At 39.2% G+C, this 13,679-nt stretch overlaps 1 protein-coding gene across 4 annotated transcripts in view; it reads left to right on the forward strand.

Moving 5' to 3' along the window:
• dpp6a (dipeptidyl-peptidase 6a) overlaps window positions 1-13,679 on the forward strand; it is a 177,993-nt gene that overhangs the window by 144,765 nt on the left and 19,549 nt on the right. For all 4 annotated transcript variants that reach the window (XM_029457444.1, XM_029457441.1, XM_029457442.1 and 1 more), the window contains exons 4-8: window positions 3,298-3,392; window positions 3,845-3,919; window positions 5,485-5,537; window positions 7,065-7,146; window positions 10,502-10,622. In XM_029457444.1, the coding sequence (XP_029313304.1) occupies window positions 3,298-3,392; window positions 3,845-3,919; window positions 5,485-5,537; window positions 7,065-7,146; window positions 10,502-10,622 (426 nt within the window). The remainder of the gene's footprint in view (window positions 1-3,297; window positions 3,393-3,844; window positions 3,920-5,484; window positions 5,538-7,064; window positions 7,147-10,501; window positions 10,623-13,679) is intronic.

Here is a 13,679-nt window from a genome sequence, read left to right on the forward strand (position 1 = left end):
GTACTGTGAAACAATAGACGGACCACTGTCTTTGAAAGAGCAGAAAACAAAGACTTGGAGAGGTGAAAGAGGGATGATAAGGTCTAAAATGATGAACTCAGCAGGAGGGCTTATAAAAGAGCAGTGATGGGAAGGATTTGAGAGATCTGTGGTGAGGTCAGGTGTCTTGGGGCGTGTGGATAAAGGAGGAGATCAACGATTCTGTGAAGAATAAAGATGGAAAAAAAGGTGCCTTAAATAGATGCAGGTCTCCAAATTAAAAGATAATTGACTATGAAAACAGAGCAAAGTCACAAAGTAAAATAAAGTCCAGTCAATCTCTTTGACCACTGATTTGTCACCGTAATGTCTTTTTATACATTCAAGCCCCATCGTCTGCAATTACCATTTATATTTATATAAAAGTAGACCGTTTATCAGATGCCAAACGGAGTTAAATTGAGACAATGGAGCATGGTGAAAAAAAGCAGCACACTTTTATTTATCAACATGATTTCCATGAAGGAGTCAATGTTATACCCTTAGTTAGTATGCCAATGGTTTTTAACAAGGAGACAAAAGAGGGGGCGTTTGGCTGTGCCAATCTAAAAATGTCTGAAACTGCTCTCCCCAGCACGTTCTGCATTAAAGCCATTGTGATGGTAATTTTGTCACCTCTAATGGACAATTAGATATGCTAGCAGATAGAGAGCACTCTGCATAACAACCTCTGGGTTCTAATTACCTCGCCAAATGGAGTGGTTGCTCGTGCGCCTATGGATCACTAAAGCAATAAGAGAGAAGAGCGCAGATGGATTGAAGGTGAAAGGGGCAGTTGCTGTATTAAACTTATCCCTCCCTGATAAAAGCCTGATGGATGAGGAGCTGTATGAACTTTCATACATCTTTCAAATAATGGCTCCTGTCAAGGGTTTCCTACAGTGGCCTGAACTCACTGTGTTTGTCCTGGAAGCTTTTGTATTCAGGCATATTGAAAGCTGTGCATTTGCTATGGCATCAAATAGGTCTGATTCTTAAGCACTTTTGTTAAGCCTAGCATTTACTGTAGGACTAATGTCAATATCTTGTTCTGCACATTGTGCAAAGGACCATAAAGGTGTATTAAAGGCCCTAAAGGATTAAAGGTTAGACCTATAAATAGTCTATGCCTCATACCGATAATTAATAGATAAATGTTAAATTAAGAAAGCTTTAAATCAATGTAAGACTCTCTTTAACAAAAACTAGTGTCTTTTAAAGAGAAGTATAAGTCTTATTGGATGTTTATTGACAATAATCATTCTAATACACTTGCAGACCTGGCAGAATGACCTGCAGCTGCAACTATGTCTGTGTTTCAAAGTGTTCCCTCACACTGTGTTTGAAACAAAGGCCTGTTACTGGCTAGATAGTTAAGGATACCGACAAACCGATAAAGTTTGATGTTTTGTTGAAGCCAAAATCTTGATCACAATTATCATTCAGCTAATTGCTCAGCCTGGCTATCCAAGCCTTACTTGTATATGTTAATCCACCACATGTATTCATGCCACTTAGAGGCCTATTAATAATTGTTGCACTTGTTGATGAAAGTTGCACGTTTTGGGTTGGTGATAGATTAAAAAAAAAAAAACTATCCAACAAGCTTAATTTAATATGCCTTTTATTTTAAAAATGTAATAAATAAAAGCATCCACTGTAATTATGTCGCCAATTAACTACATTAATATTGAATATTTGCATTTTCTATCAAGCCAGCTGCTATTATGTAACATTTTCAAAGTGTAAATGTCTTCATTTATAACCAGACTTTCATTATTTAGTGCCACTTCCTCTACAGAATACATTTACAGGAGACAATAAACATTTCTGTTTTACTACTGACATACTTGACTACAATGGAGGGCCAAGCTTTTAACTTCCTTAGTAGTATTAAAGGCCCTGTCACACATATCCGTATGGCGCAAACGAATGCCGGCGTATACGAAATATACGGCAATACGCTGGTGTACGTTGATATAAATTAAGGGTAAATTATGATCTTTCGAAGGACGCAGACGATATGCCGAACACGGCAGACATACGGCCCTGTCACACAGTTCCGTATGGCAGGAACGTATGTCGCGTATATGAAAATTTGCTCAAAATTTGTCAGAGTCCAAATACGTCCAACTTTTCCACAGCGGTGTTGTAGCTGACGCATACATAATGAATACATATCAAACGTAATGTACCTCTAATGTAGTCACGTACGTATTCACATATGTCTAACGTAACGTAACTTATGTGTAACGTCTGCATAACTTATGAAGCACACGTCAGGTACGTCCGAAAAGTTTGAACATGCTCAAAACATTTTCACAGATTCGGCGTTCAACAACGCACCCCAGCGTAACACAGCGTGCTCTTAACAAAAACTACTTATGCCTTACCTTATATCAACGTACACCAGCATGTTGCCGATATTTTGCATACGCCATATTTTTGTACGTTGGGCATTCGTCTTATACGTTTTGTATAAGTAAGTGATATGCTATCAATAGGTTAGACATGCACATCTGTATACCAGTGGTTTTCAACCTTTCCGTGGCCAAGGCACATCAAAGGGGGGGGGGGGGGGGGGTGCTGGTGCGTAGTTCCTCCCTTTTCCTCCCCTCTGTAGGTGTGTGCGGGAGGAGGGAATGCGCAAGGCAGGAAGGCGCAGGGTTCTGTTTGGGGAATATGTATGCTGTCGGAGCTCCGGTGCGAGGGAGGGGGGGGGGGGTGTCGGAGCTCCGGTACGAGTGCTGTCGGAGAAAATTGATTTAAAAAAAAAGTTTTTCCCACGGCACACCTGACAATCTCTCGCGGCTGGTTGAAAATCACTGCTGTATACATTCACTTTTCCGATCGTATTTGGACTCTGACAAATTGTGATCTATTTTTCGTATACGTTTCTGCCATACAGATATGTGTGACAGGGCCTTAAGAGATGTTCTCACATCACTGAGTTCATATGTTTTCCACATGTTTAATGTCCGGTGTAATTAGATTTTTATGTGAGGATCTTAATTATTGCTCTCTTGCGCCATGACTGTACAAAATCAGTATGTCTGCACAATTGTCTGACCCAAGAATTTGAGGATATTGGGTCGTATAGGCCCAATATCTTTCTAAACACTTTCTAAAAAATATTTCCTTTTTCCAAAGGAAAGAGTTTGTCTTATTTATGTGTGATTATGAGGATAATGTGTATGTCTGTGGACTTTAAATGATGATATTACATGATACATTAAGGAATATCTGAAATCAAAGTCTTTCTCCTCAATCTCCTTGCAGGTATTGAACTATTATATCGTAATCGGGATGGCGATGTTGTCAAGTTCAACGTCGACACTGATGAAAAGATCATCTTGGTGCATAACAAGAAGTTTGTAAGTCTTTTGTCATCTTTTCTTTCTCCTTAATGTATCACAATCACAAGACTAAAAAACGGACCATGGCTGCCCATGAATTAAATTTTAACTTTTCTTACAGTGTCAGCAAATCAAAGCATTTTTTTATTACAAAGCTTAATCAAATGATCCATTATTGCTGTGAATTGTGAACTGCATAGTTAAAACTTAGGGAATGGTTATGTGGGGGAAACGTCGAGATAGAGATGTAGTGTCAGTGCTGCGGTGGCTTGGGTGACGACACACAACATTATGTCTGCCATCAAATCGCCAAGCCCTAGTGCAAAGATTAATGTAACTCCCATTTGTTTCAGGAGCCGTGCAATCCATCAAACCCAGTCATTTAAGGACTAGTTTAATGAAAAAATACCACGCATGGTTAAAGGTCTCATCTTATTTTTCTCCTCTTACATCTGCCTTTGCTTCCTTAGGAAATGTACAAAGCCAGCAAGTATGAGGTGTCTCCTGACATGAAGCATGTGCTGCTGGCCTACAACGTTGCACCGGTGAGCTTCTCATTTGTTTGCTTGTTTTTTAAATTAGCAAACTGACAGCCAAATATGTCAGCTGCTTCCACTGGGGGGTGGGGTGTATGATCGTAGTGCAGCGAAGGAAGGGGAGGGAGCGAGGAGAAAGTAATCATTGCGGGGTGTGAAGGCCTGTCGCACACCGCTGCCTGTCAGCGATGGCAGCGGGGGCTAGCACAGCCGTGTGGAACTGTAGTGAGGCAGGCAGAAACACAAACAAACCCCTCGGCGCTGAAACCAGCTTGCAGGGAGGGAGATGAGATCGACAGAAGGAAGACAAAGTATTGGCTGTGAATTTATAATTTCTGTGCAATTGTGAATAAAGTATCACATGACTTCATCAGCTCTGCTTGCACCTTGATATACATCATAGCATGTCAGCTCCTAATATAGGTAAATCAGATATATTAAATCATATTGATGGCTGCTGTCTGTGTGTTTACTTCATTCTGCTTCACCACTGAGTCATTGTGGTGGAGAGTGTGTGCCTATTGTTAGTGTGTGACAAATGCTGGGAGAGATATAACCTTGTGTTATTGCCTGAGATGAATAGAAAATATATCGACACACTAGAGATGCCTTGTGTGTTGTGCTGCATTTGTTTGCATTTATTATTCCATCCTAACCTCCATCACCTTGTCATTTGATGTCATTTGATACTGTAGCGTCATACAATGCAAATTCAAGTACACTTCATCTCAATAACATGTTGTATGGAACACGGGTGTTTATAATAAACTGTTTGCACGTCAACAAACTATCCTCTTTTTGAATGTAAATGTGTCTTTCGGTGGCAGTGACTTCATACATTCCTGAATTTGTAGCATACATGAGATGAAACTGTTTGCAACATGCACAGTTATTGTAGAAAAATATGACAAGAAATTTCATAAATAGTTTAAGATTTCAAAGATCAGATCTGAGTGTTAGAGATCTTCCCAGGTTGTTAGTGTGTAGTGTATTTTTGTAAGACGTATGTGCACTGAAATGTGTAGCAGCTTCCAATTAAATAGAAGAGAGCCAAATATGTTATTGGAATTGAAGAGAAAATAGTAATTTAACAGAAGGCTGAAAAGCATTGTCTCTACCCTCTCTGGTTGAAAGAGGGAAGGCTGTGTGTGACCACACCCAACAGTGAGTCACTGCAGCAAGGTGAGATGTTAAACCACTGGAGGTCATTTTAAGGGGTTTGTAAGTTACACTTTAATCTTGTCTTTTGTTATCTAATAGTACTGTACACCAATATAGACACAATTAACAAAACTATGACAATATTATTCTGCCAACTACACATTTTATAGAATGGCTTAATATTTTTAAAGTACTTTATTTTCTCCCATCTCACCTTTTCAATGTTAATTTTAAAACAATAATTTGTTGTTGGCTATTTCTAATGTTGTTTTTTTTCAGTTTTTACTTTTTTAATTTTCATATAACTATTTAGTAAGTCCTGCTTAACAAAAGTGTAAATCAAGATGTCAAGCTGAAACTGTTTTGTGGGAAGGGATCTGATATAAATTCTTTCCTGTTGCCTATTCTTCCAGGTGTACCAGCATTCTTACACCGCCTTCTACATCATCTGCAGTCTGGATACTCCGTAAGTAGGCAATAAGGCTGCATTGATCTATTTACATTGTATTTCATCATCTAATCCTATAATATCTCACCTGACCATGCTGCCTGTGACTCTGAAAGCAACTCCTTCCCAGCTGTTCCAATAATAACCCAACTACAAAGCACCTGTGATATCAACTAGACTGTTAACTTTCAGGGCAAAATGGTTATTAAGTAATTTGTGACATCAAATAGCAACCAGGTTTGACATCCACAGATCAAATCAAATGTATTTATATATATTATTGTTTGTCTCAGTGGGCGTACCGTACAGACCGTACAGCATACGACACCCTCTGTCCTTAGACCTTCGTACCGCACAAGAAAAAACTCCCTAAAAGAAACCCCATAATTAAAGGGGGAAAATGGAAGAAACCTCAGGGAGAGCAACTGAGGAGGGATCCCTCTCCCAGGACGGACAGACGTGCAATAGATGTTGTCTGTTGAGAATAAACAACATAGTAAAAATACAACATAGACAATCCATGTGACAGAAATGATGATGTGATCATATATGAAAAAGATGGATCCAGGAGGATGTCAAAATAAGCTTCCGGGTGCCTCTAAAAAATATTAACGTGGGTGTCATGCAGAACCAGGGCAACAGGCGCAGCCACAATTCCAGTTGCCAGATGAGAGACACAGAAACTCCAGGGGCCCGGATGCTGAGTTAGTAACATGCATTTAGGGGCATGAATGCATACAGATAGAGAGGGAGAAGAGGAGAGAGATAGGGAAAGGTCGAGCAGAGAGGTATAAGTCCCCTGGCAGTCTAAGCCTATTGCAGCATAACTAGGGGCTGGTCCAAGGCAAGCCTGAGCCAGCCCTATAAGCTTTATCCTATATCTGAACAGTTAAAATGCCTAGAAAAAGTAACACTCTTTTCTGCAATTCTACCTCTTTGATCTTTATTCTTTTGTTTTAAAGAGAAGGTGAACATGTGCATTCTATTATTATTATTATTATTATTATTATTATTATTATTATTGACAAATAACACAAAATCATGACCCAAATTTTTAAAGGAGTTTAAAAAGCCAAAATGTGTAGCACTTGATTAACCAGCCAGGACATATTATAGCCATTTCCTCCAGTTAGTGCACACCTCACTTATTTAAAATGTACCTTTTGAATTACATCCACACCAGGTCACAGTATTACAGCACTGTCAGCAGCTTTCATGCTCAAATCTATTTGTGTGCTGCCACCTAGTGGTAATGTGCCAAAATAAATAATCGCAGCTGATGACCTCATTCATTCTCAGCTCCAGACAAAGACATAGAGGCAGTGGGACCTCTAATTCTGCTGCCTGCACTGCGTAGCACTTTTCCCAATAAGGAGAGGTTGACATTGTTTTAGAGCGCTGGTATTTATGGATACACTTAAACCTTTGTTCTCAGATGTGCTACACTTGTTTTCTCCTGCAGCAGCCCTAGGAGCAGACAGGCACTGTGTGTATGTGTCAGCACTTCTATCTGATAGCATTGTTTCCTCTGTCTGTGCACCCCAGGACGACTTGGAACTTGAACCCTCCAGAGGTGCGAAATGCTCAGCTGCAGTATGCAGGCTGGGGACCCCAGGACCAGCAACTGGTAAGAACTACACTATCCATGAAGTCCCTAGTCTCATATCTGCCTGCTGACTAATAATTTTTTCAAAGTTAAGATTCAAATGTTTTTATTGTCTAATTGTCTACTTGCTCTCTACATGCAGTTGTTCTTCTTTGTTGTCAAAAATGTGGAGCATACGGTTTTTTTTTTTACACACACATACTGGATTACAATAAATAACATAGTTAAGCAACCCCTTAACCCCTTGCTGTTTTTGTTCTGTTCTGTCATATTTTTAGTGTGTAGCATACTGGACTAAGCTACAACTGCATTTCGTTGCGCAACCCTGTGTTACAAAATGACAATAAATTATCCTTGAATACTTGAGTAATTCTCTGTGGATTCATGACTAGATCGACACCTTTTATATGTAGTCATTTGTTCCGTTAAAATTATAAAGTTGAGAACAGCTTTGAGGTCACTTTGTTGGCAATTATGTGCAGATGCAAATTTCAATCTTTATACAGATGGAGGATGCAGCTAATGAGGGGGAACAAGCCAAATAGACAAAACTAAGTGCTCCTTGTCAAATTGCAGTCAGAAAATGAGGAAATAAACCTTAAACGGCAGAATAAGTGCCAGTGCTATAAAGGGACCAAAGTTCCATTTTACCTGAGGTTACATTATGTAATAGATTTACCAAAGAACACAAATACCTGACACGACATGGTCACGTTACATTACGAACTTACAAGGATAATGTTAATGCTTCATAGACCAATTGACCAGAACACAAAGAATGAGGGGATATTGAGGGCTGCAAAGGATAAACAGGTCATGTCCACCAAATTTATTGGAAACACAGCTGCATTTTTTGGCCCCATTTGTAAGAAAATGTGATGTGGGACAGGCCTTCTTGGTCCATTACAACAGATTTGGTCTAGAAATATGGAGGAAACTAGAGGACCCAGCTCCTCAATTAAGACTCAGATAATCTTTATATTTCAGAGGTAGCATTTTCCTCAAGTCAATGGTATGGTGAACGTTTGAGTTCTTGAAAGTAGCACACACAAACTATTTTGTCCCTCAGGATGTAAATCATCCTAATGATTGACTGAGATTTCCCAGTAAACACATATCAAATTACACACTATTGTTTGAATCACAAGACGCAATGGTCCTTTGCAACTCTTCCAAGATGAGTCATTTGCTGCCTCCATCATCACACAGTCGAACTTGTCAGAGCATTAATGAGCTTCAGTCTGTTGGTTTGCAGGGCAGACAGACTGTAAGTGATAACATCCTGCAGCACAATGCTATTAATTACCTGTTATCTTGTCAGTGGATTAATTAACACAGTTGCTAGATTGATATAGCCTCAAGTTTCCCACCATTAGTGATGACTTGGTGTTAGTTCCATCAGGCGAGTTATGTTAGCGTGACACTGAGCAGCAGCTGGTTTCCCTGAAGGTTCAGATGTCCTCTGTCAAAGAGGTGGAAGTTGAAGTGAGAGATGCCTATCAACTGAAACAATGTAACACATTCTGCAAGTCAAGGCATGTGTCATATTTAGAAATGTAATATACATAAATCAGCCCACATGCTATCCTGTTCCCAAAACCCCATTGCATGTAATTAAATCTCCTGTACTTTTACATAATAAGCATATATATACACTCACATAAACAGCTGTCCAGCCGCAGAGAGAGAGTGAATGTGTGAATGTGTGTGAGAGAGCAAGAGAAAAAGAGACAAACTGTAAGACTTTATCCAAATCACCTATGACACTTGTTGCTAGTGGCTCTGTAAGTCTGTACTTAAGCTAAATGCTAACATCAACATGCTAACAAGCTTGTAATGACAGTGTTAGCATGATGGGGTATTATGTTTACAATGTTCACTGTCTTAATCTATCTTTTTACCATGCAAACATTACACAAGCAACACAGATGACAGTAAAGGCTGATAGGAATATCATTAATTTGGCGGGTGTTTGGTCAAAAATGTGTGGAGGACCCCTTTAATACCCCCTGAGAACACATTAACCTTCCATTTTGGTGTTGACTCCTCTGATTTGTTACGTTTACATTATCCTACTAATACAGAACCTAATTTTGCTTGCTAAAGAAGTGACAACTAATTATTTTATCATTATGTTGGTGCTGTTTCAGTTACATGTCATTGTTCTTGCCAGCCCAAAATTTGTATAATCTTTTCCAAATATTCTCGCGGAGGATAAATGTGGATCCCAGCCATCACTGGCAGACTTCTACCTTCCTTCATAAAACGGGGCCAGGTCTTCTCTCTGTGCTGTGGCCTAGATTAGCTTCTATACAGGGAATCTGCACCAAAGTGACTCTAAACCATATGGGCCCCCAGCTTGCATCTCCTCGAAATAAACTAATTGTGACAGATTCTGTTTTATCTTCAAAGAGATGCATTGTTTTGCTTGCTTGAGAAACTTTAAGTTAGATATATTCTCAGATAGATAGACAGTTTTTTATTATGTTTACTAAATGTCACATTGCTGAGACACAGTGTATAGTAAAGTAGTTAAACATGCTAATGTTCCTGTGGTAGATTATTTGTAGACTTGATCCTTTTTACACTGTAGAAAGAAGTAAAAAATGAACAAGCAGCAAGTGTAGACAGCTATTGGATTTCCTGCTGTACATTATCCCGTCTTTTAGACTTCTCAGAGTGAATATTTTGGGTAGAATCATTCACAAACTGATAACATGATACAAGCTTGAGGCCCTTGAGATACTGAGCAACTATTTTCTGTAAAAGCCTGCCATTGATTTCAGCATGGCATTAAGGCTGTAACATTTTAAGATTCCAGCCGCAAGAGCCACCCGCCATACCACACTCACCATGGCTGCTGATGATCTATTATTCTCTATAATGAAAGAGTTGACCTTCAGTTATCTTGAAAGCCCTGCAGGTCTGTAGAGGAGATCGTCAAAGTCAGAATTTGGTCCCAAGGTTTACCATCTTATCAGAAATTGAAAAGACTTATTTTTGTCCTGAAATGTGCACTCTCTTGTGTGTGACAGGTGAAAAAGCCCCATGCTAATGTTGCATAGGTTCGACCACTAGATTGATTTTAGATGTGATAGCATGACTTCTGCCTCACCAAGGTCTCCCACCTGACAATAACGTGTCGGTATTAATACCGGAAGTCCTGAGGTTTCCTCTTGCTAGTGCGGGTTGATAATAATAATAATGTAACAATGTAACTGCTTATTCACAATAGGATCTTCCCTGTAGGAATGCTGTCCGTCAGGGTCAGCTACAGATCAACATCCGTATAGCTGGATGGCATTCAATGTTTTGCACATGAACCCTCCAGCAAGTCGGGAACTGCTTCTTTCCTCTCTCTCTCTGGCTCTTCTAGATCTTTGTTTTTGAGAACAATATCTACTATCGCTCCAGGGTAGAAAACCGCTCCATTCGTCTGGTGTCTACTGGAAAGGAGGGTGTCGTTTTCAATGGGCTCAGTGATTGGCTGTATGAAGGTAAGGCAGAATTCTTTTTTTATATATATTAATGGAAATGTCTGACTTTTTGGGAATTACACTTATTCGTTTTCTTGCAGAGAGTTAGATGAGAAGAGTGATACCACTGTAATATCTGTCTGTTTAATATGAATTGAGAACCAGGAAACAGTATTTCAGTATTTTGTTAAACTAAGTTGACCGTCTTCTATTTCCTGTATTTCCCAAAATTCCTTCGCTTTATGGGCACTTTTCTATATCTATCTATATCTATGTTTAGCTACTTACTCCAGAGATATTAAGCGGGCATTATTTTTGCAAGGTTTTCATTCTGGAAATTGGGGAAAAAGTAGCCTGCCTCTGTCAACCTGCAGATTTATAGCTCATAAAATGAAGACTTCAGGAAGTGATTGAACAATAGAAATGTACACACGACATCTATTTGCACGTCTGTCCATCCTGGGAGAGGGATCCCTCCTCAGTTGCTCTCCCTGAGGTTTCTTCCATTTTTCCCCCTTTAATTATGGGGTTTGATTTAGGAAGTTTTTCCTTGTGCGATGCGAGGGTCTAAGGACAGAGGGTGTCGTAACCTGTACAGTCTGTAAAGCACACTGAGACAAATGTGTAATTTATGATATTGGGCTATATAAATACATTTGATTTGATTTAAACAAACATTAGCACGCAATGACAGGAGACAGTATGGCTCCCCACGTCTGTATCTACATTAGTGTAAGTTTGCTTCTGCTTTAAACAGCCCCGAAAACAAATGAATGTTCTACAACGGTTGATTTGCATTAATTCAGTGCCGCCGTATGTTGTACACACTCTGATACAGATGTCATGGTGCTCTCCGAGTGTCAACTTCCAATCAATGCTCCCCTGTGTGCCTCCCAGTAAATACGGGACGGCTGCTGTGTTAGCATTCAACTAATGAATTTATATCCGTTGCGCTGGGTGCACTCTCTGCTCCTGTGGAACTGTGTTTTAATAACAGAGCGAGAGGGAGATGGGGAGCGGCAAGCACATAGATATAGAGATAGCAGAAATAGAGAAAACCTATAATATACAGCAAGCTGTTAATCCTCGAGTAGCACTATAAAACAATGCATATTTGTTTGTATGGCTGCCACCTAGGAAGCCTTTGAGCATTTAGCAGCTGTGACAGAGTTTATCTGAGGTCACCAATGCGCCAGGACAAGAGCTGTTTTTATTGAATTTTCTGTACCCACGGCTCCTCTTATCTCTACATTAGCCAGGCTGATATTTGAAACCACGACCATCCTTCAAGAGCAATATCCATTCTCAGCCATTTAAGCATTAATCAGAACATTATGGCCGTTTCTGACCCCCTGACTTGTATTTATGCTGCTGAAGGCCTGGTAATTTACACTCATTATTTATTGCTGAAGGCCTGGTAATTTACACTCATTATTTATTGCTGAAGGCCTGGTAATTTACACTCATTATTTATTGCAGGATAAATCTTTCCCTTTGAGATAAAACACAGAATCATAATTCTGACATTAAAGGGAATTGAAGGACAACACAATTGTATTTTGTGTATTCCTGCTTTTCAAATGTAGATAGTGTGAAGTGATGGCATGTTTAGATTCTTCCAGTCCATTTCATTATCTTAGTATCACATAGTATAATATTTGGTGCTTATCTTTACTCTAGCCTGTTATTCTGATCAAGAAATTAATTAATTATCATTAATTATTCTATTTAAATGAATTCAAGATAGCAGACATTTTTTTAATTTGAGATTGCAAACAGTATCTTATAATAATGATAATATGTAGCATGCATATATATATATATATATATATATATATATACACATATACTGTATATATATATATATATATATATATATATATATATATACACATACATACCGTGTGTATACATATATATATATATATATATATACATACACACATATACTGTATATATATATATATATATATATATATATATATATATATATACACATACACACATACACTGTGTATATATATATATATATATATATATATATATATATAAATGGATCTCTAGGTCTAGATAATAAAGATAATCTAATGAAGTTCTGCATACCCAAACGTCTTTATTTATGGTCTCTGACTGGAAATATAGAGGCCAGTGTGAGGGAGTCCTTTGTTTTAGAGAATAAATGTCTATTAGCCTGTAAACCGATTTGGCATTGGCCAGTGGTGATGCCAGCATTTGCAGGCGAGTTTAGAAACTGCAGAAGGTTTTGTAATGTTTACATTCATCAGTGGGACTGCAGGGCAGAAGTTTTTCCATGCTAATGACTCAGTATCTGCTCTGGCCAAGGTCAGGCTGAGGCTCAGACTGCCGCAGAGGAGAAATGAGGTCTAAAGCTATGGCTGTCGCTGCGCGGCAGATTTGATGCTAAGGGGTGAAAGGTTGGCATATAATCTCCTTGGCTTGAATATCCTCTGGCTTGCATTGCTGTCTTAATCCATGCTTTGTGTGTGTGTATGTGTGTGTGTGTGTGTGTGTGTGTGTGTGTGTGTGTGTGTGTGTGTGTGTGTGTGTGAGTGTGTGTGTGTGCGTGTGTGTGTGTGTGCAGGAGAGACAGACAGAGACGTGAGAAAAAACAATGTAAGAGACACAGTCGAGCACCCCTTCGGCTGTGTGTAATAGTCCAAAATGCCTCAGGAGAGTCTCAAGTGTTCTGTCATTTGTCGGCTGTCTGATTATTGAAGCTGTGCTGATACTGACACATCCTGCCATGTGACGCAGCCTGAGGAAACAGCTGTTTATTGGGCTCTGGTGTGCCGAGATAAAAACCCGGCGTTGCTTTGATTGGAGTCATGTTTGCCCCATAGATGTTTGGCTAGATGACTGTTTGCATGGAGAGGCTTGCTCATATGGTTGTGTATGTTTACCACTCTATTTGTGACTGAGCCTGCGGGACGTAGAGTAACCAAATAATCACTTGGAAATAAACACTGGAAAGGGAAAGATTAATAAAGGGAGAAACATTGTTGGTTGAAGTTAGGTATGGACACAAGCTGAAACTGATGTGAGACACACTGTTGGAAA

This window comes from Cottoperca gobio, chromosome 20 (assembly GCF_900634415.1).
Source record: "Cottoperca gobio chromosome 20, fCotGob3.1, whole genome shotgun sequence".
Lineage (NCBI taxonomy): Eukaryota > Metazoa > Chordata > Actinopteri > Perciformes > Bovichtidae > Cottoperca > Cottoperca gobio.